A 21,959-nucleotide genomic window follows, 5' to 3' on the forward strand; every position below is an offset into this window, starting at 1 on the left:
AGTTCAAATAGGTTTATTTTGGGGGTCACGGCCTAAAAAGGTTTGAGAACCCCTGGTATTAGAGCATTAACAAATTCACCGGGCATTGACAACTCATTCTTATGACTTCCTATCTAGCCAAGCTTTATAAACTATATATTTTTTTAAAGAGAAAACAATAAAACGACTTCGGTGAACAACGTTGAATAGTGACATTGATATTCGAATATTGGGAGAATGCCCTACTGGCCATGCACCACCGCAGCACCACGCGGCCATGCACCACCGCAGCACCACGCGGCCATGCACCACACGGCGTGCGCCTCGGCCGCACTGGAGCGCGACCGCATCGTCAACACCTCTCTCTCCCATCAGCGTAGAGCCCTGAAGAGACGTGACCGCAGTCCCTGTGTTCTTTACACCCACCCACATCTGGCTGATCTTTATTGGCTGCTTTCAGGATGTCTCTATCTCCCCCCTTGCTCCTGGAGGGCAGAATGCTCTCTTCCTCGGGGCGACGGGGACTCAACTTGTCCCTTTGGCCCAGAGATGGTGTCGTTTCAGGAAGAAACTGGAGGGTGGCAAAAAAAAAGAAAAAGTGACCAATTAAGCCCAATAAAAACAAAACGTAGCTAAAATAATCCATCCACAAGCTCACAGCGCGTCGCATTGCAACACGTTGTGTAAGCTTGTGGATCAAATTGAAAAGAGTTAATCGTCACTGTCGGGCCAAAACCTCGTATCTCCAAATTTCAAATTTGTACATTCTTCCGCAAAGTAAAGCCCTGCTTCATCAGACAAGGCCGTCGCACGAAAGTAGTGAAAACAGCCGATCTACAAGCACACAACGCCTCGCACCGCGAGGCGTTGTGTGCTTGTAGATCAGCTGGTTTACAACGATGTAATACATGTATGGTTACAGACTAGAAAACACGATACATGGAGGTAGACTGGCATGGCTTGGGATGCACTCAGTGCCGATCAAAACCAGATTAATTTGCCTGCCGGTCCGGGCACTTAGGCTCTAATGTAGTCTGACAGCCCGGCACGTGTTCGAGTCCTGTTCCCGACAACCTTAGTTGCTTTTCTCTTACCCAGCGCTATTCAGCCTGCGTCCCCTGCAGCATGTCTATGCGGCCCGTCATGGTCATACCAATACATATATATTTTGTCCACTTTCAGCTTGGACAAATAATTTCTGATGTAATTTTCAGTTTCTCTCCAAAACCACTAGGAAACTATTTTCGTCTTGTTTTATACAATACTGTGCTTTTTTTCTTGCTATTTTGTTTGTTCCAAAATAAGAAACTTCATAATTTTCATCATTAATCATTCCATGACAATCTTTTTGTTCAATTAGGTTTGGCCTTATACTGTAGATGGAAATGTGCCAGGTGTCTGTGTTTCCCTTACATTCTTAGACTGCTCATGTAGTGTGTTACAAAATCATTGTAATGTCCAAAATAGGACCATCATTTTTAGCTGGCGGCCCTTGGACTTTTTGTATTTTGCTGAGTGGCCCCTGAGCCATCCTAAGTTGAGTAGCCCTGCTCTAACCGTCCCTCTTTCCTGTCCATCTTCACTACTACAAACTATCAACACAGGCAGAAAAGAGAAAAAAATATACCCCGTAATTGCTGGACTATAAGCCGCAGCTTTTTCCCCATGTTTTGAACCCTGCGGCTTATACAACGGTGCGGCTTATATAGAGATTTTTACAGCTAACGGCCAGTTAGTTAGTTTTACAATGGTCTTTAACAAGGATTTATATATGGATTTTTACAGCCACCAGGGGCGCTCTAGCATGAAGCAGGAAGGACGGCTGCGGCTTATAGTCAGGTGCGGCTTATATATGTACACATTAGTTTTTTGTTCTAAATTTAACTGGTGCGGCTTATATTCAGGTGCGGCTTATGAGAGGTGGACATAATGATGCATTAAATAATTTTATTTAAGTTTAAAATGTGAACGCTGGGACCTCATATGTCACCCCTGGAAAAGGCCTTCTACAATTCACTCTCACCGCATGGCAAACGAGTTTACGTTTGCATTTTCGCAGCGCTTGGAAGCGACGAGTGAAGGTGCCCAGCAGGTGGCCGCGTGGCGAGGTTTCTCCGTGACTGAACACAGTTGAAGTGCGGTCGCCCGGGGGTGGAGTCACATTACAGTGCACACAGCTCCAGTACAGTACGGCCAGTGTAGCGCGGTTACCCCTCGCAGATGCAAAGTCAAATCCCATTTAACTTGTGAGTGATGACGAGGAGGAAAAAGAAAGGTGATCCTAGTAGGGATGGGCTGATACGCGATATTATCGTTTATCGTGATAAAAAACACTCACGATCGTATTGTGGAGATTTAATTTATTGTGATATCGTCCTCCGTCATGCACTCGGATCAATTCACCTTTTAATTGCCGAGCCGCATATCCGGTACCCCTTAAACCCTCTAGAATTGGTCAAAGGTACTTATAATGTACGTACTTGATAGTCTTTTCACTCTCTAACAAATCTCTTGGCAAATAATTTCCGATCTACAAGCTCGTACTTGATACAGTTTTTTTCAATCTCTAACAAATCTCTTTGCCAAAAAATAGCTGATCTACAAGCTCACAACGCGTGGCATCGCGACGCGTTGTGAGCTTGTAGATCGGCTATTTTTTGGCAAATTTTCCGCTCCAGGATAATGGAGTTTGATTATCGCGATAATATCGTAAATCGCGATTTCTTTTGTCACAATAATCGTGACATGACATTTTCATATGGTCCCATCCCTAGATCCAAGGTGCGCACACAAGGACCTTAACGTGTTTTTCTTTTCTCTTTTATTTTGAATGGAAGTTGCTCTATTTTGAAGGCGCTTACGTTTATAGATTTTGCGGCAGAAACCTTAGTCCGAACCCGCGGACCCCGTCTTAAAGTAATAAAATATTTCACTTTCAAAAAAACTTTTTGTCATTTTATCGTCTCTTCAGGCTTTTGGGAACACCCAGGACAGTTTTTGAATTTCTTCATTCAGTATTTATTAGATATTTGATATTCATTTCCCCCCATTTTTCCCCTTCCAGGACCTTTCCTATACAAACCCATTGTAACTCCATTTTAACCATGATAGATTCAATTAAAAACACCTGTCCTTTTTCTGGTGACTCCTGACACCCTCTGAATACGTGAGAAGGCCATGTTTTTTCGACAACATTTTTCATTGATTTCTATTAATTCTTTGGGAAAATGTAAATTATTAAATACAATAAAAGATTATAAAAAAAATTGTGAAACAAGTTATCGAAAAAACATGGCCTACTCACGTATTCGGAGGGTGTTAGGAGTCACCAGAAAAAAGGACAGTTGTTTTCATTGAACCTATCATGGTTAAAATGGAGTTTGAAGTTATAATGGGTTTGTATAGGAAGGTCCTGGAAGGGGGCAAAATGAGGGAAATGAATATCTAAATACTGGATGAAGAAATTCAAAAACTGTCCTGGGTGTTCCCAAAAGCCTGATTAGATGATACAATGACAAAAAGTTTTTTTGAAAATTGACTGTAAAAACTTTTAGTACTTTTTACACCACTGCCAGGATGACCAATTTACATTCTGTCCGTTTTCCTTACGGAGAGAAAAGAACTCGGTGCAAGCAGATGTCAAATAAAACTCAACACTACAACTACAAAAGCCTGCAGTTCAATTACCTCTCGGATGTCAGATTGGCTTCCTTTTTTTTTTTTTTCGTCCTTGAGGTCAGTAGCGCATTCTTGTAGCCCGCTGGATTGTCATTAACCACAGATGGAGGCAAAAAAGAAAAGAAAAAAAGCCTCCTCACTGTCTGTCACATGTCCACGTCTGGGCCCCCGTCATCTCTAGGGATGGGACGATATGAGAATTTCATATCATGATTATTGTGACCATAGAAATCGCGATTTACGATATTATCGCAATAATCAAAATATCCCCAACATCACTCGGAACATTTGCCAAAAAATAGCCGATCTGCAAGCTCACAACGCGTCGCAACGCAACGTGTTGTGAGCTTGTAGATCGGCAATCATTTGGCAGAGATTTGGTAGAGAGTGGAAAAAAAGACTGTATCATAAGTACATTTTACTAATAGAGCAGGGGTCTTCAACGTTTTCAGGCCGGGGACCCCCAAACTGATGGGGAGATGGAGCAGGGACCCCCTACCACCTCGTAGGGTGGGGGGGTCGGGGCTACGACATATTTTTTATTTTAAACATGTACAAGTTACAGCGAGCAGGGTGGGCCGTACCACTACCATTTCTAAACATACTACTTATTAACTGAGAACCAATGTCAATAATATCAACAATCTGTCAATTTCATAGTAATCATGTATTCAAGCTATTCAAAATGGATAGAATCATGATTTATTTTTTAACATAAATGTGAAAAATGAAAAAAAAAAGAAAATTTAAATCTTTTTTTTTTTAAGCAATAATTTTGCGGACCCCCTGCAGTACCTCCGCGGACCCCCTAGGGGTCGCGGACCCCCTGTTGAAGACCCCTGTAATAGAGGGTTTAAGTGGTACCAGATATGCAGCTCGGTAAATAAAAGGTGAATTGATCCCAGTGCATGACGGAGGACGATTTCACGATAAATGAAATCTCCACGATACGATTATCGTGAGCGTTTTTTATCACGATAAACGATAATGTCGCTTATCGTCCCATCCCTAGTCATGTCCAGTTTCTTGGTCTCGGTCCCGTCCAGGGCCGGTTCTTGTACCGTAAGTGCGGCTCTCGGAGAGGCAGGTTGAATCAGCCTTTTGTGTCCTCGGTTGCCACCACAATGTCCTATTCATCTCCCGCGCTGTGGAAAAGCGACGTGCGCTGCGCTGGCACCTTCCTGTTTCTCATCAAAGGCATTTTAAACACATCAAGCCCCCAGAACAACTATGTCTTTCTCTGCTATGATCTGACCTTATGAATAATGGTGATTTCACTTTGCATTCCCCCAAAGCCTGCTGGACACACATTTTTCCAAACAGCATTCTTTTTGCTGTTCAATATGGAGATTCTTCTACTCCCCCCTCCCTTCCCTGTTTTTATTTGAGTGTAGCGGCTGCATGCTTAGGGATGGGACGATACGCAATATTATCGTTTATCGCGATAAAAAAATGCTCACGATAATCGTATCGTCGAGATTTAATTTATCGTGATATCGTCCTCCGTCATGCACTGGGATCAATTCACCTTTTATTTGCCGAGCTGCATATCCAATACCACTTAAACCCTCTATTGGTAAAAGGTACTTATAATATACGTACTTGATAGTCTTTTTTTCACTCTCTATCAAATGTCTTTACCAAACTAGAATTGACATATTGTCAATAATTGATCTGTGTTGAATCCAGATATTATTATTGTTATTATTGTATTATTATGACGATTGTTATTGTTTTTATGTTATTATAAATTATTGTTAGGCCTAGAGATGCAACTGATATGGACTCCGGAGATCTCTATCTTTATCTATGTATCTATCTATGTATCTATCTATGTCTTTCTCTCTATATTCACAACCTGCCGCGAGCTTGTAAATCTACTATTTTTTGGCAAATGTTCCGCCCCAGGATAATGGATTTTGATTATCGCGATAATATCGTAAAAACAAAAAAGGTCACACACTCTCTCTGTGTGTGTGTGTGTGTGTGTGTGTGTGTGTGTGTGTGTGTGTGTGTGTGTGCGTGTGCGTGTGCGTGTGTGTGTGATTTTCCCTCTCTAGTTCTGCAAACAGGATTACTTCTGGGGCTTATAGATGACTCCACTGTTGGCTCTGTCATATGTGTGCGCACACACACACACACACACACACACACACACACACACACACACACACACACACACACACACACACGTGTGACATACACAGACAGACATACACATGTACACTGGTTGATGCACATGCACACACACACACACACCACTCCCTCCTGGAACCCAACCGAGGCATCGAACTTGAGCTTAATAAGGAAACACACACATAAACACTGGGATGGGGGGGGGGGGGTTGGTACCGAGTCAATGACAACATTAGCCTTCTCTTCTTGACCCCCCCTCTTCTCGCCTGTGTCTCTCCGTGCTCCGTGGAGAGGGAAACTGTGGGTGTAATGGTTGGTTCATGTGCGTAAGAGGCATATGTTTACATGGCTCAAAGTGTGAGGGCTCCGTCCCAATATTCCTAGATGCCGGTTCCATTTCATTGAGAGCATGGCGAGGGCCATGCCAAAGCCACGGAAACTCGGCCAGTCCTTTCATTTGTTTCGTTTTAGGGGTGCAGGGCTATGTAGCTAACGGGGCAAGGGAGCTTCTAGGAGGCACCGTTTTTCTTTTCTCTCCCTTTTTCTCTCCTTTTTTTCTCTTTTTTTTCTCTTTGCCAGACCTTTCTCTGTTTTCGTCCTTTTTGTCTGGTCTTCAGTGTTTTCCATAAATCACTCATTTTGCATGTACGCACGGCGCGCGCGCCTCTCTCTCTCTCTCTCTCTCTCTCTCTCTCTCTCTCTCTCTCTCTCTCTCTCTCTCACCCGCAGGAAAAGTTCATTTTGGCTCACGGATCAGCATTGAGGCCAAGGGGGGGGGGGGGGGCGTGATGTATACATTACAAACGAAAATATGAACACTCTCTGCCAGCAACTCTCTCTGACTGCGGAAATGTGTCCGGCAGACGCAAGACACAGAAACACACACACACACACACACACACACACACACACACACACACACACACACACACACACACACACACACACACACACACACACACACACACGCACACACACACTCGCGCGGGGTGTGGCCCGCTGCCAACAATAAGAAGACTTGTTTAACGTGTCTCGGTGCTTTGTTGATTCCAATCCCTGCAGCTTTGTTGTTTTTGTGAATCGCGCTCTCGGAGGCCGGTATTAATCTTCGCGCTGTGTTTACGCAAGGTGTCCAGCAACGGTGCCGTATAACTGGGGATTGTCATGCGACAGCGTTCACTCTCTCCCTCTGGCTCGGAGGTCTTGTTTGGCTCATCGCTCTGTAGCCGTCTCCTGGTTACCAGACCAGCTGTTTAATGGCAGAGCGGCGCTATCGTCCACCTCCATCCTCATGGGAAGATAATCATTATTATTGTTTATCGCAGGGGTCTTCAACAGGGGGTCCAGGACCCCTATAGGGGTCCTCAGAGTTACTACAGGGGGTCCTCCAAATCTTTCAATCCTTTTTATATTAATAACTTGAACCCTAGTGTCCATATTCTGAGAACTGTAGCCGAAAATAGCAGATCTACAATCTACAAGCTCACAATTGTGAGCTTGTAGATCTGCTGCTGCTGGGGTTGCTGGGGTTCAAGTGGTTAAATGTCAATTATAAAGTTATTTTCAATCTGTTGTAATGGAATCGAATGTTCTCTGAAGTTTTCCTCGTGCCAAACATACTGTATCTTAGGGGAAAAGATTCACATTTTTGTTGTCAGGTGTAATCCTTGTCCAAAACCGCTCGTTTTGCATTTTTCATTTTAAAAATGATTTCAACTACTGAAAACAGCAGATCTACAAGCACACAATGCCTCGCATCGCGAGGCGTTGTGTGCTTGTAGATCTGCTGTTTTCACTCCTTTTGTGCGACGGCTTTGTGCGATGAAGCAGGGCTTTACTTTGCAAAAAAACATACAAATTTTAAACTTGGAGATACAAGGTTTCCACCCGACACCAACGCTATGTTTTGTACCGTAATATGAAATACATGTAACGTGTTGTAAAAGGTAACGCAAATCGGAAATACTCCAGTAAAGTAAAAGTACCTCAAAATTGTATTGTACAGTACTTTAGTAAAATGTATTGTCGGGTGGAAACCTTGTATCTCTTAATGTACTTAGTTACCTTTACACCACTGCAGTTGCCACCGCGAGACAGGAGCAAGGGTTATTCTTTTTTCTCTCTCCCTTCCTTTTGATTGAAGGTTATGCACTTTTCATCCCCGGCTCGCTCCCTAAAAGCTGGTATCAGAGCGGTGAGAGCCAAACGTCCCAGGCTTATGGACGTAGCACAGATCCAGACCTGTGTCCAGTGAAGTCCCAACACACTCACCATAGTAGTTTTCCCCCTAATAGTTATATGTTCTATGTTTTGGAGAGATGCAGTGCGGGTGTCTGCTCCCGGGTAGGGATGGGACGATATGAACGTTTCATATCACCATTATTGTGACGAAGGAAATCGTGATTTACGATATTATTGCGATAATCAAAATCCATTATCCTGGTGTGGAATATTTGCCAAAAAAATAGCCGATCTACAAGCTCACAACGCGTCGGCTATTTTTTGGCAAAGACATTTGATAGAGATTGATAAAAAGACTGTATCAAGAACGTATATTATAAGCACCTTTTACCAATTATAGAGGGTTTAAATGGTACCGGATATGCAGCCCTGCAAATAAAAGGTGAATTGATCCCAGTGCATGACAGTGCACAATATAACGATAAATTAAATCTCCACAATACGATTATCCTGAATGTTTTTTATCACGATAAACGATAATATCGCGTATCGTCCCATCCCTCCCGGGTTGGTGTTGTGTGGAGAGAAGTCAGCTTGTTGGACATCTCAGCCTTGATTGTAGCCCACATGCCTAAAGATTGGGTGGCAGGTTGTACGTTAATTAATACCCCCCCAACTCTTGAGCCATGTAAGCAACCTTGCTGGCCTGGCATCCTCAGCAGGGTGTGTCTTGGCGATGCTGTAGTGTTTGTTGAACAGCGGTTCTCAAATTTCAAATTAAAGGGGCTACACCATGAATTTTCATTTTTCCAATGTTTATGTATTTTTTTGGTGTCCCACCAGCAAGTTCTATCCTCACAAAGTCCTATTTCTTACAATTGTGTCTTTCTCAGTTTATGGGCAGATCTATGTAAGCAGGTCTCAGAAACGGGCTGTCTGAGAAAGGTCCCGATTGTGTCGTCAAAATCGGGACCTACTTCTGTGCTGAGTGGGGGTTGGGGAGGGGTGGGCAGACCTGCTGAGCAGGAGGTGGGGAGGAGTGTTGGGCCTAAACTGGCTCAATAGCGCAGTCTTCCCACTCAGGACAAGGTGGTACTGCAGCTGAAAATGCTCTGAAAGCCAGGCAGAAATTACAGGGGCTCTGTATTCAGGAGTGGTAATTTAGCCTCAAACCTTTTGAAAAACGTTTTTGGGACACAAACAATGTTATATAAATTATTTTTAAATGCATGGTGTAGGACCGTTAAGTCAGATTTACAGACTTGTGTGGGTTAATTTAGACCCCCCTAAAGGAACCCAGAGAGTCCCTGGAATCCACTTTGATAACCTCTGGTGTAGATGATGTTTAAAGCATAGACTGTAAAAAAAATATGGACGGTGCGAAGCCATTGGTTTCTATGCGGCGAAAATGACGCTTTTTTGTCCCTTGGGTGTCGCCATCATTGTTTGAATGGTACCCCAGGAATCATAAGGAATGCTATTTGCTGCCAACGGTCACGTGCAACCGTCGGAGCCTCCCGAAATACACCACACGAAGAAGAACACAGCCGGCTGGTATCAGTTTAGTTGGCCACGCCCCCCGCAACTTTATCATCAATTTTAACATAAATGGGACCATATTTGCACAAAACGCATATCATGGTAATTGAAAGGCAGTTTTTCACTAGCGACAGGAACCATAAAGTATTTATGACGATGTTTAGTAAGGTTAGAATTTCAAAGAGGAAAATGAATGGGGTCCAGTGGAGAAAAAATCTTTTTGGTACCTCGCGGGGGGAAAACAGCGCATGTGGCGGCCAATCATGGGATCTTTCTCTTCCGGGAAAGCTTCATGAATAATCCAGCCAACAACACCCCTGGTTCAGGCCGGGAACACATTTTGCTGTTTGGGAGGGGCTTACAGTACATGTACAGTATGTAGCAAAATATTTGTTTTGTAGGCTAATTTCTGATTTAGCCCTATTCTATAGGTTAGGCCTAAATGGGTTAAAGGTATGCTATCCATGAGTTTCCAGCTCGCAGCTACGTTGCAGCCATGCCGAATGTCATGTAATCGTAATCCCGACTGTCATTGACGGTCCCAGAATACCCGGATGTGCCCTACACACAATTCTACTGTAAATTCCTGCGGAAACGGGTGGATCTTAACATGGTAACCAGTTGACACGTCTGTGGACGTGATAACGGGGCCGTGGCAGTGTTAACACATACGCTATAGGCGTCATTTCAGGGTTTTCAGTGATTGCGCGAGAGGGCGCTCTTCGCCAACCTACCAATGGTAACTGTTTTGTTTTTTTGTAAACACAGGGCAAAGTTACACAGTATGCCATTAAAACAAAACGACAATGAAAAAAAAAAAGAATGAAACATTGAGTGGGGTAATCAAAACATGACTATTGTCCGCTGTATGTCTATCTAGGTTGATTCAAAACAGCTATGTTTAGGCTAGCTGTGTGTTGCGTGCGCGCGCACGCTGCCGCTGCCAGACGTGGTTAGAGTTCAGTGCTAATTCTGACAGTTTAGCTAGTCTTGAACGTTTTCTTTTTTTCTTTTCCTGGACCTACGTGCGTGCTGTGCACTCTGTACAGTAGGTGCTTATTGTTTGGGCCGATGTTTGTAGTGGTGGTTGAGTGTCGGGCAACTTGGCGTGTGAGAGAAGAACCCAGCCACAGGAATTCCTTCCTGGATGCCCAGTTGTCCTTCCCAAACATTGCTTTCATTAGTTAACCCGTTTAGAACGGGTACACATTTTGTGTATCATTATTTTATGCTTTAACTATTGAAAAATAGCAGATATACAAGCTCACAGCGCGGCACCGAGTGCCGCACTGCGAGCTTGTAGATCTGCTATTTTTAAAATTTTGAATTTTGACCTGATTCTATAAGTGTCTTTTGAATCCTTCTAAGATTTTTTGAAAAACCTATGTTTCTATGTCTGCAATCTGGCCAGCCATCGTCAAAGAAAAGGTCCTTTTCACTTAACTGGAGCTCAATTAGTCTGTTCTTGAGAGACTACTGTATGTCAGTGGTTCTCAAATCTTTTCATTCGAAGGACCCCCAAAATGATATGTATTTGGCCACGGACCCCCATCTCAAAATATTTAGTTCCAGGGACCCCCCAGAAGCAAAATTTGAGTTACAAACGTTCGCTTTGAAAATACATTATATTCAAAGATTTGCACACATTTTCACGACTTTTTCAAAAATAGCAGATCTACAAGCTCGCAGCGTGGCACTCGGTGCCGCGCTGCGAGCTTGTATATCTGCTATTTTTCACTGGTTAAAGCATTCAATAATTCTAGGCCTGAATGGGTTTTAAAAGCCCCAGCCAATGGCCAGCTGCCATTCCTCTCCTTACCCGGTGGTGCCTGGGGTTCTTTGGGGCACTCTTTTCGGTTGTGTTATTGTTTGTTGTTTATGGATTTGATGTTGCCGTGTTTGTGCTTGGTCTCCGGAACGATGCTAGTCAGCCCTGTAAACCAAGTATGCGTTTTGGACCGCATGCACGCACATACACACACACACGCGCACACGCATGCACACGCACGCACGCACGCACGCACGCACGCACACACACACACACACACACACACACACAGTGGTGTAAAGTAGCTAAGTACATTTACTTAAGTACTGTACTTAAGTACAGTTTTGAGGTATTTGTACTTGAATTTCCAATACTTTTTACTCCACTACATCTCGGATCAAACTGTTGTACTCCACTACAATTATTTGAAAACTTTAGTTACTAGTTACTTTGCAGATATTATAACACATTAACCCACTTTAGCCCTATTTTACACCTTGGCTATTTGAAAATAGCCGATCTACAAGCTCACAACGCGTCGCATCGCTACGCGTTGTGAGCTTGTATATCTGCTATTTTTTGTACTTTTACTTTTGGTACTTTAAGTACATTTTGATGCCAACACTTTCATACTTTTACTCAAGTACATTTGGAAATCCGGACTTTTACTTGTAACAGAGTGTTTTTGCATTGCAATATTGATGCTTTTACTCAAGTAAAAAATGTGAGTACTTTTTCCACCACTGTACACGCACGCACGCACGCACGCACGCACGCACGCACGCACGCACGCACGCACGCACGCACGCACGCACGCACGCACGCACGCACGCACACACACACACACACACACACACACACACACACACACACACACACACACACACACACACACACACACACACACACACACACACGCGCTCTCTCACACACACACACACACACACACACACACACACACACACACACACACACACAGACACACACGTAGGCCAACACGCGCGCACATACACACATGTACACAAACAAACACAAACAGTAACATATGCTAATAGTGCTGCTGCGGTCAGTTTACAGTATATGGTATTACTGTTTAGTTTCTAGGTTTCTTTTCGTCACTGTTGGGCAGAAACCTCGTATCTACAATTTTTTTCGCAAAGTAAAGCCCTGCTTCATCAGACAAGGCTGTCACATAAAAGTGGTGAAAACAGCCGATCTACAAGCACACAACGCCCGTTGTGTGCTTGTAGATCATTTTTAAAATTATAAATACAAAACAAATGGTTTTGGACATACAAGGTTTTCACCCGACAACTAAACAATGTTTTGGTACTAGACGAGGCAATCTCCGCTCCGCATCTCTGGGTTTACATAAACGTGATGTTTGTCCCCCCTCTGAGGATTGAACCAGGGCTATGTGGTAATATATGCATGCATGTTTCCCCTGGTATTTTGGGGGTTGGAGACAGACAAAGTAACATTCTCAGCACTGCCAGACCATTCCTTTACGCCTACACGGCTGACCCCAACCAAAATATTTCACATTTCTAGGCAGTAACATTGTAGGACATTGTCTTAGTTCGGAAAAACCCTACATTCAGATCATTTTAGCTGATGTTTAGCTGGCCTGGCCCATATCTATGATGCCTCTAAAATAATTGCCCCAAGCCCTTTTTCAGTACCGGGTGAATGCTGGGTGACCGCTGGGAGAACGGGCGGTCGGTTGAAATCTCACAAGGTGAATTTCACAATCGTGGTCGAGGGGGGTGACATTCTTGCGGTGGTCAAGGCATATTTATGACAGAATTCAAACGGGCGGATTTTACAGTATTTGGAGCGCGTGCACTGGACTGTGTTTGTGTGATGTCTGTAGCGTGCGGCGAGGAGAGGGGATGGTGTGAGAAGCTTGAAGGTATGCTGTCCCCAAAGTGGCTTTAAAGTACCTCTGAAATGCACAATTGGTCTGTGGTCGCATTCGCACAAACGAGAGACATTCTGACGCAGCTCAGCACAACATACACAATGTGCACAACATCGGTGGGGGCCATTTAGTTGAAGCCGTGCGTGCGCCGCGCGCATGCATGCACTCGCATGCTGCACACTCATGTACGGTATGCGTGTAATATGGAGGTGCATGCATACATAACGTACTGTACAGTAGTGTATGTGTGCCTGTACTAGGGCATTCACCAATTTTTTGAATATTCAAATATCAAAGTCACTATTCGAAAGTCGAATATTCACTTTTTTTTTCTCTTTAAAAAATATATAGTTTATAAAGCTTGGCTGGATAGGAAGTCATAAGAATGAGTTGTCAATGCCCCTGGTCGATGAATTTTTTAATGCTCTATACCAGGGCTTCTCAAACCTTTATAGGCTGTGACCCCCAAAATAAACATATTTGAACTTGGGACCCCCACCCTGACAAGCACTTAGAATTGTAGGTATTACATTTAATGTGACTCGGTTCCACAGATAAATATTGTGAAAATAGCAGATCTACATGCTCACAGCGTTGTCGAATATTCGACTATATTTTTTTTATTACGATAAACGATAATATCGCTTATCGTCCCATCTCTAGCTGGCACCTCTTCATGGTGCTGGTCACCACCAGGCAGCCTGGCCGTGCTCGGTCAGTCACCCACACTGCTGTGGGAGTGGGGATGGCATTCCACTCCTCCACCAAGGAGTTGGGCCAACGTTGCTGTGTCGGTCACTCTAGCACGAACAGCACGCCCCAAACTGATCCCATAAGTGTTTCGGTTGGGTTTAAGGTCAGGGGTCTTCAACGTTTTCAGGCCAAGGACCCCTTAGCTGAGAGAGACATGAAGCAGGGACCCCCTCTACATATTGAATAAATGTGTGATACAGATTTTCATTGGTTTCATAGATAGATTCATGAACTTGTTTGACAGCTCTGTCATCAGTCGGTTAGATCTGTGTTAATGTTGTTGTTTCTTTACTGATTTTTGACCACTTAAATCATCGTTACTTACTAAACTTGACATTTCACTTTGTACTTTTTTACCTCTAAACCAAACCTATTTACCAAACTCTCAACGCCTCGTGTTGAGAGCTTGTAGATCTGCTATTTTTGGCTAAAGTTCTCCTCAGAATTGGGATGCGGGGGTTCAAGTTGTTCAAAAGGCCAGATTGAAAAACACTTTTTTTGGAAGAAATCTTCCTCCTAGTATAATCATAGTACCTGATCATCATGTTTTAGGGGAGGGGGTAAATCATGGCACCCCATCTTTAAGAGTTCCCACCAGGGACATGCTGGGCCCCTGATTCAGCCCGGGAAAAAGTTGGAGAGGCCATTGCACGCTATAGAGAGAGATCTCTCTCTATATGCTGCTGCTACTCAAAGATTTGCCATTTCAGATCATGACAAAGTGACAAGCCAGTGGGCCAATTATTGTACATGAGTTATATTTCGTCGTTGTCGGGTGGAAACCTTGTATGTCCAAAACCGTTTGTTTTGTATTTATCATTTTAAAAATGATTTAAACTAGTGAAAACAGCCGATCTACAAGCACAGGTGCGAGGCGTTGTGTGCTTGTAGATCTGCTGTTTTCACTACTTTTGTGCGACAGCCTTGTATGATGAAGCAGGGCTTTGCTTTGCGAAAAAAGAATTATAAATTTGAAACTTGGAGATACGAGGTTTCTGCCCAACGGTGAGAATTTACTTTGTTGGCCGCCCAGCCCCCAAAATGGAACGAATGCCGACATTTTATTTATTTATTTTTCCTAATGGCCGGCCTGGACCGGCCGGGAATGAACCGGCCGTTGGGGAATTGTCCCGCTTTTCCCAATGGCCAGCACGTCCCTGACCATTATATTTTGTCGGATATGTCGAAACGCTAATCAAAAGGACGGGAATCTATTACTAAGCGGCGATGGCTCTTTCTTGATACAAAGATAGATAGATAGATACAGTATGAGACAAAGAGGTATTATCAGTGATATGTGTAGCCTACTGTATATGCTTGCACTCTCACCTGTGTGTGTGTGTGTGTGTGTGTGTGTGTGTGTGTGTGTGTGTGTGTGTGTGTGTGTGTGTGTGTGTGTGTGTGTGTGTGTGTGTGTGTGTGTGTGTGTGTGTGTGTGTGTGTGTGTGTGTGCGCGCGCTGAAAGCAGTGGTTTTCAACCTTATTTTGGCGGGTCCCCAGATAATTAACTTAATGTGCAACATTGTTTTCTCACTTAACAGTAAACAAACCAACATAAAGTTAAAGTGTATAGAGGCCAAATTGTCAAATATTAGTCCGAATTTTAGAAAATAGCCGATCTACATGGTCACAACGCCTCGCAACGCGAAGCGTTGTGAGCATGTAGATCGGCTATTTTCTAAATAGAACCGTGTTATACAAAATGTAATGCCTCAACTCTTAGTGCTCGTCAGGGTGGGGGGTCCCCAGTTAAAGTATGATTATTTTGGGGGTCGCGGCCTCGAAAGGTTGAGAACCACTGCTGTATATTACTGAATGGCTGGCTGATAACAGACCCGACGCTGGGGTCTAGTGATGCATTAGGCACGGCCAGAGATGGGCTGGTTCGGACTAAATAATGGATACCATCTTCTGCTTCTGAATAAATGAAGACCAGAGAAATGGAGAGAGAGAAGAGATATTGAATGTGTGTGTGTGTGTGTGTGTGTGTGTGTGTGTGTGTGTGTGTGTGTGTGTGCGCGCGCGTGTGTGTGTGAGAGATAGAGAGAAAGAGGGAGAGTACGAGAAATCGAATGCCAGAGAGGGAGAGAGCGGTGCGTCTGTGTAACTGGAGGAGAGATTTAGAGCATAGCAGTGGTTCTCAACCAGTGGCCCGGGGACCACCGGATGGTCCTCGAGGTGTTTCCAGGTGGTCCCCAGCTAAATGATGGAGAGTTGGTATTCAAAGTCTTGGGTCTGTGAGGCTATAGGGTAGGGCATTAACGAAAAAATCGACAAGTCGACTGAGTCGACTTCATTACACAAGTCGACTCCCACCTGAGAAAGTCGAAGTTGAAAAAAGAAAATCCTTTCTATTTTTTTCTATCATTATTTTTGCTCCATGTGTGCGTCTGTACAGCATTCAAACAGTAGGATTTCTTATTGTCAAGAACGGAATGATCCAATATTAGTGCTACATTACATTTGGTATAACATGGTTCTATTGTGAAAATATAGCTATTTTCACAATTTCTGCCTCTATATATTTGACAATTTTTAGAGGTATTAAAAAGTCCTTAAATTGGCACTTTAGAAATGTGAAGATACCCTCTATAGTCTATATACTTAAACATTATGTTGGTTTGTTTACAGTTGAGTGAGAAAACAATGTTTCACATTAAATTAATCATCTGGGGACCCCCCAAAGACCCCCCAAAATAATTGGGGGGTTGTGCGTGATGTGATGACGTCATCAAACGATGAAGTCGACTTCAACTCAACTTTTTACTGAGTTGAGTCGGCTTGCAAAAATCACAAGTTGTTAATGCCCTACTATAGGGCAGTCCATGCTGTCTCCGGCGTGGTGCACTCGTCCTGGTCCTCCTCCTCCTCGCTGTGCACCGCTGTGGGAAATACGCCCGTTACAATTATTACATCATCTTAGAATCGCAATTATTTTAGATGAACGCAATCGTTTTGGGGGAATCGTGGTGGGGAGGTGTGGTGGGTGTGTGTGTTTGTGTGCGTGCGTGGGTGTGCGTGTGTGCGAGAGAGAGAGAGCATGCCTGGCCTGCTCAACAGCGGCCCTTGGTCACCCAGGCCTGGCACTGGTCATCAGCAGCATTGTAGTTCATGATACATACCTAGTCGCTTAGCCAGCCACATATACAGATAAAATGACTGATAGTCGGGGGGGCTTAGGGTTTTTTCGTGCTAATCAGGCTAAAAGCACCAAATCTTGCACAGATGTAGCCCAGGGCATGCTCTAATGGTTTAGCTAGGGCGCCCGAGTCTGTGACCTTTGGGATCGCCACAGCGTCCAAATAAAGTTGGGCTCCCATCGACTTTCTTTTTTTTTTTAATCTAAATTTTTATCCCACGATTTTTGTAACCCATTTTTTCACCCGGTGCCAATTGCCTAAGCTGTGATCCTGGGCTCTACTCTCCCTCTGCCAACCTGGGGAGGGCCCCGAACTGAGCTCATGCTTCCTTCAATGCATGAGGAGTGAGCAGGCCGCTTCTTATCACCTGACAGGGGGAGCTTCCCCGGTTGGACGTAGCGCGTGGAAGGAACACGTTATTCCAACCAGTTCCATTCCCCTCCATCAGGCGCCCCGGCTGGCCAGGGGGAGGCTTTATAGAGACCAGGATTACTGCATGTTTTTGTGAGGGTATCTACCCTAGGAGACACGGGGAGAACATGCAAACTCCACACAGAAAGGCCCTTTTGCCAACCCCACCTACTCCCATCGACTTTCTATACAGGAGGCCAGAAATAAATCACGCACTACCTGTCTTTGGGCATTGCGCATAGGAGTAAACGACTCGTTATTGAGCTGAATTATTGTTATATAGTCCAGGAAATCTGGTTGAATATTCTGGAAAAGTTTTGGAAATGAATTGGTGTGTGGGAACCCTGTCAACGACAAAAACGTTAATCGCACTTATCTGAGTGACAATTAATCGTCATGTAAAATGACATCATTGTGGCAGCCCTACTCATCCCTCCCATCCCTTCTGTGTGTGTGTGTCTGTGTCCAGGGCCAGGGCCAGACCTTCAGCTTCCCAGACATCTTCCCAGCGAAGGAGACCGCTCCGGAGGAGGGCTCCATGGACGCCCTGCAGGAGAAGTTCATGGAGGACGAGAGGCAGCGGCAGAAACCCGACCCCGCCCGAGGAGGGGTCACCGACTGGTTCGGACTCTGAAATGAGAAACCCGTTGACCCCGGAGGGGAGAGAGAGGGAACGTCCGCGGGCGTGGCACAAAGATGATGTACTATTGGTTTACAGCGCGACCGTGTTGATATCGTTTGCAAATTCTGTTCGTGTAAGACACAAGTCCAAGTGTGTGCGTGCGTGCGTGCATGTGTGTGTGTGTGGTAGGAGTGAGAGACGGATTTGTGTGTGTTGTGTGCGCGTGCGTGCACGTGCGGGTGTGTGTATTGTTTGATTGAGAGACTGGAGATGCATTTCGTCACTGTCGGGCAGAAACCTTGTATCTCCGAGCTTCAAATTTGTAAATTTTTTCGCAAAGCAAAGCCCTGCCGTCGCGACGGCAAAGCCCTGCCGTCGCACAAAAGTAGTGAAAACAGCAGATCTACAAGCACACAACGCCTCGCGGTGCGAGGCGTTGTGTGCTTGTAGATCGGCTGTTTTCACTACCGTAGTTTAGATCATTTTTAAAATGATAGATACAAAACGAACGGTTTTGGACATACAAGGCTTCCACCCGACAACGACGATTTGTGTGTGTGTGTGCGTGCGAGGCTGCAGTCCAGTAGTGGAAGCCAGAACAGAACCACAGTAGGAGGAGAGTGGCTGGGGTCCATGTTTGGAGAGACCAGCCCACCATGCCGAACCTCCATCACCTCAGATGACCCCACTCCTCTCCTCTCCTCTCCTCTCCTCTCCTCTCCTCTCCTCTCGTCTCGGTTCCATCTGTTCATCTTCTATACCTCTTCCTGCACACGTCTCCTCCTCCTGCTTATTTCTCGTTGATTCACCCATTAAGGAAATATGCAAGCTCATATGAGCTTGTATATCTTGCTATTTTTTGCAAATCTTTTCAATATATATTTTTTGTACATTTTTAACTCAAATATTTGCTTCTGGTGGGGTCCCTGATACTTAATATTTTGAGATGGGCAGTCAGTCGCCAAATACATATAATTCTAGGGATCCTTGACATTAAACAAGTTTGAGAACCACTGACATACGGTAGAAACATGCGTTTTTCAAAAACCTTAGAAGGATTTAGAAGACACTTTTAGAATCGGGTCAAAAATATTCAAAGACTTTCAAAAATGTTCAGGATTTTTCAAAAATAGCAGATCTACAAGCGGTGCCACGCTGTGAGCTTGTATATGTCTGCTATTTTTCAATAGTTAAAGCATAAAATAGTGGTTAAAGTTCTCGGTCGCCATGACTGGTTTCAGTCATTTGGATTCTATAGAGGTGGAGCCATGTCTGCCTATGGAAGCATGTCATGCACCGACAAAACACTGTCTAAATAACTAATAACCCAAAATTGTCCATCTACAAGCTTACAGCGTTGTCTTTTTCTGTCCTTTTCTGATTGGACAATATAATGTCCAATCAGACAGGATTGGTCAAGCTTCACGTGACATCACAACGTGCAAGTGCTGCGTTCGGTGATTTTGTATCCGGTGTGTCTGTCGTGTGTTTATGGCCGTAGCCAATCAGGGACCGGCATTCTTGGTGACGTCACCATCAACAGCCAATGAGGGACCAGTATTCTTGGTGACGTCACCATCGACAAGTGCGACCTGATATAAATAACGAGGCGCGCTCTGATGGTGCTTAAGTAGGCCATATTTGGTCACGATTTTGCTTTAATCCCTTCTCCATCACTTCCTCCTGCCCCCCCCCCCCCCCCCCAGAGATAGGACGATAATCGATATTATCGTTTATCGTGATTAAAAAACACTCACGATAATGGTGTCGTTGAGATTTAATTTATCGTGATATTGTCCTCCGTCATGCACTGGGATCAATTCACCTTTTATTTGCCGAGCTGCATATCCGGTACCACTTAAACCCTCTATAAGTGGTAAGAGGTTTCACTCTCTATCAAATGTCTTTGCCAAAAAAAATAGCCGATCTACAAGCTCACAACTTCTGAGCTTGTAGATCTGCTATTTATTGGCAAATGTTCCCGCCCCCGGGATAATAGTTTTGATTATCGCGATAATATCGTAAATCCCGATTTCTTTTGTCACAATAATCGTGATATGACATGTTCATATCGTCCCATCCGTACCCCCCCCCCCCCTCCCCCCTCTTCCCCAGGCATGGTGGAGGTGTGTTGGTGTGTGGGTTCCCTCGTACCCCCCGTTGACACGTAGCCATTTGGACCGCGCCGCCTCAACAACCCGCAAGCCCCCTTTTTTTTCTCCTCTTTTTATGAGTTTGCCTTGGATTAATTGACCACTTTAGGTAAACAACAATTGAGATGTTGTTTCAATAAAGCAACAACGTGGAATTTAGCTGGAGCGTGCTTTTTTTGGGGGGGGGGGGGAGGAGGGCGGGCAAAGCCGCCTCTCTCTCTCTTCACTCTGAAGAAAAAGAAAACTCGTCTGAAGAAAGTGTGTTGCGTGCGTGTTTGTGTAACTTATTGTCGTTTGTCGGGTGAAAACCTTGTATGTCCAAAACCGTTCGTTTTACATTTATCATTTTAAAAATGATTTAAACTAGTGAAAACAGCCGATCGACAAGCACACAACGCCTCGCGGTGCAAGGCGTTGTGTGCTTGTAGATCTGCTGTTTTCACTACTTCTGTGCGACAGCCTTGTATGATGAACCAGGGCTTTACTTTGTGAAAAAAAATTACAAATTTGAAACTTGGAGATTGGAGGTTTCTGCCCGACAGTGACGTTATGGGACATGGCAGGGAATTTAGTCACATTTGTAAGTACTGTGGGAAAATAAAATAAAAAAATAAAAAGCCCACTTGTCAAAGAGTGCTCTGCTTGCTTTGCTCGCATTTTTTCTCATCACCTCATCTCTCCCGCGGCTGCTGCTGCTGCTGCTGCGTCTAGAGTGTTGGTTCTCAAAGTGGCGTCCGGGGACCCCCAGGGGTCCTTGAGGGAGATCCAGGGGGTCCCCAGCTAAATGATGGTTAGGAGCCAAATTAACCCTTACGGGTCTGTAGCTCAGAGAGTGTACAATTGGAACCAAATGGATCTGGTTCCATTTGTACACTCTCATAGAGTTAAATTAACATTGAAGTTGAAATTTAAATGTTTGGGGAATTACTGCTAGAGCCTTAAAAAAAAAGAAGAAAAAGTCTTCTCTCATTTTATGGTCCCTGGCATATCTTTTCAAATGGTGGTCCGCGGTCTAATAAGTGTCAATTTGGGGGTCCTTGACATGAAAAGGTTTGAGAACCACTGGTGGCCGGAAAAACAGCGGACCCTCGAGCGGCAGCGGCACCACCGCACGTAACAGCCGGAGAGCAGCGCGCGCCAATGTGGTCTGGTAGCTGTTTTGACAAAGTAATGATCTGCGTTTGAGTCGGGCCGTTTGAGGACTGTGTGCTCTTACGGTAATAGAGAGGGGGGAGGGGGGGGGGGGGGGGTGAAGGAACTTTAACCCGTTTAGGCCTAGAATTATTGAATGCTTTAACTGTTGAAAAACAGCAGATATACAAGCTCACAGCGCTGCGAGCTTGTAGATCTGCTATTTTTGAAAAATCGTGTGAAAATGTGTGCGCATTTTTCAAATATGTATTTTTCAAAGCAAACTTTTGTAACTCAAATCTCTGCTTCTGGGGTGGGTCCCTGGAACAACATGTTTTGAGATGCGGGGTCTGCGGTCAAATAAATGTAATTTTGGGGGTCCTTGACATGAAAAGGTTTGAGAACCACTGATTTAGAGGAAGGATTTAGAAGTCGGGTCAAAGATGGGGTCAAAGACATTCAAAGACAATTTCACGATTTTTCAAAAAATGCAGATCTACAAGCTCGCAGCGCGGCACTCGGTGCCGCGCTGTGAGCTTGTATATCT

At 44.4% G+C, this 21,959-nt stretch overlaps 1 protein-coding gene across 1 annotated transcript in view; it reads left to right on the top strand.

The window, feature by feature from the left end:
• Positions 1-18,474, top strand: part of mrpl23 (mitochondrial ribosomal protein L23) — an 89,607-nt gene extending 71,133 nt beyond the window's left edge. Inside the window, exon 5 of the mRNA XM_080737814.1 lies at positions 17,976-18,474. Coding sequence (XP_080593940.1) covers positions 17,976-18,140 — 165 coding nt within the window. The 3' untranslated portion in view covers positions 18,141-18,474. The remainder of the gene's footprint in view (positions 1-17,975) is intronic.
• Positions 18,475-21,959: the final 3,485 nt, after the last annotated feature.

This window comes from Nannobrachium achirus, assembly GCF_963921795.1.
Source record: "Nannobrachium achirus genome assembly, chromosome: 11".
Taxonomy (NCBI): Eukaryota; Metazoa; Chordata; class Actinopteri; order Myctophiformes; family Myctophidae; genus Nannobrachium; species Nannobrachium achirus.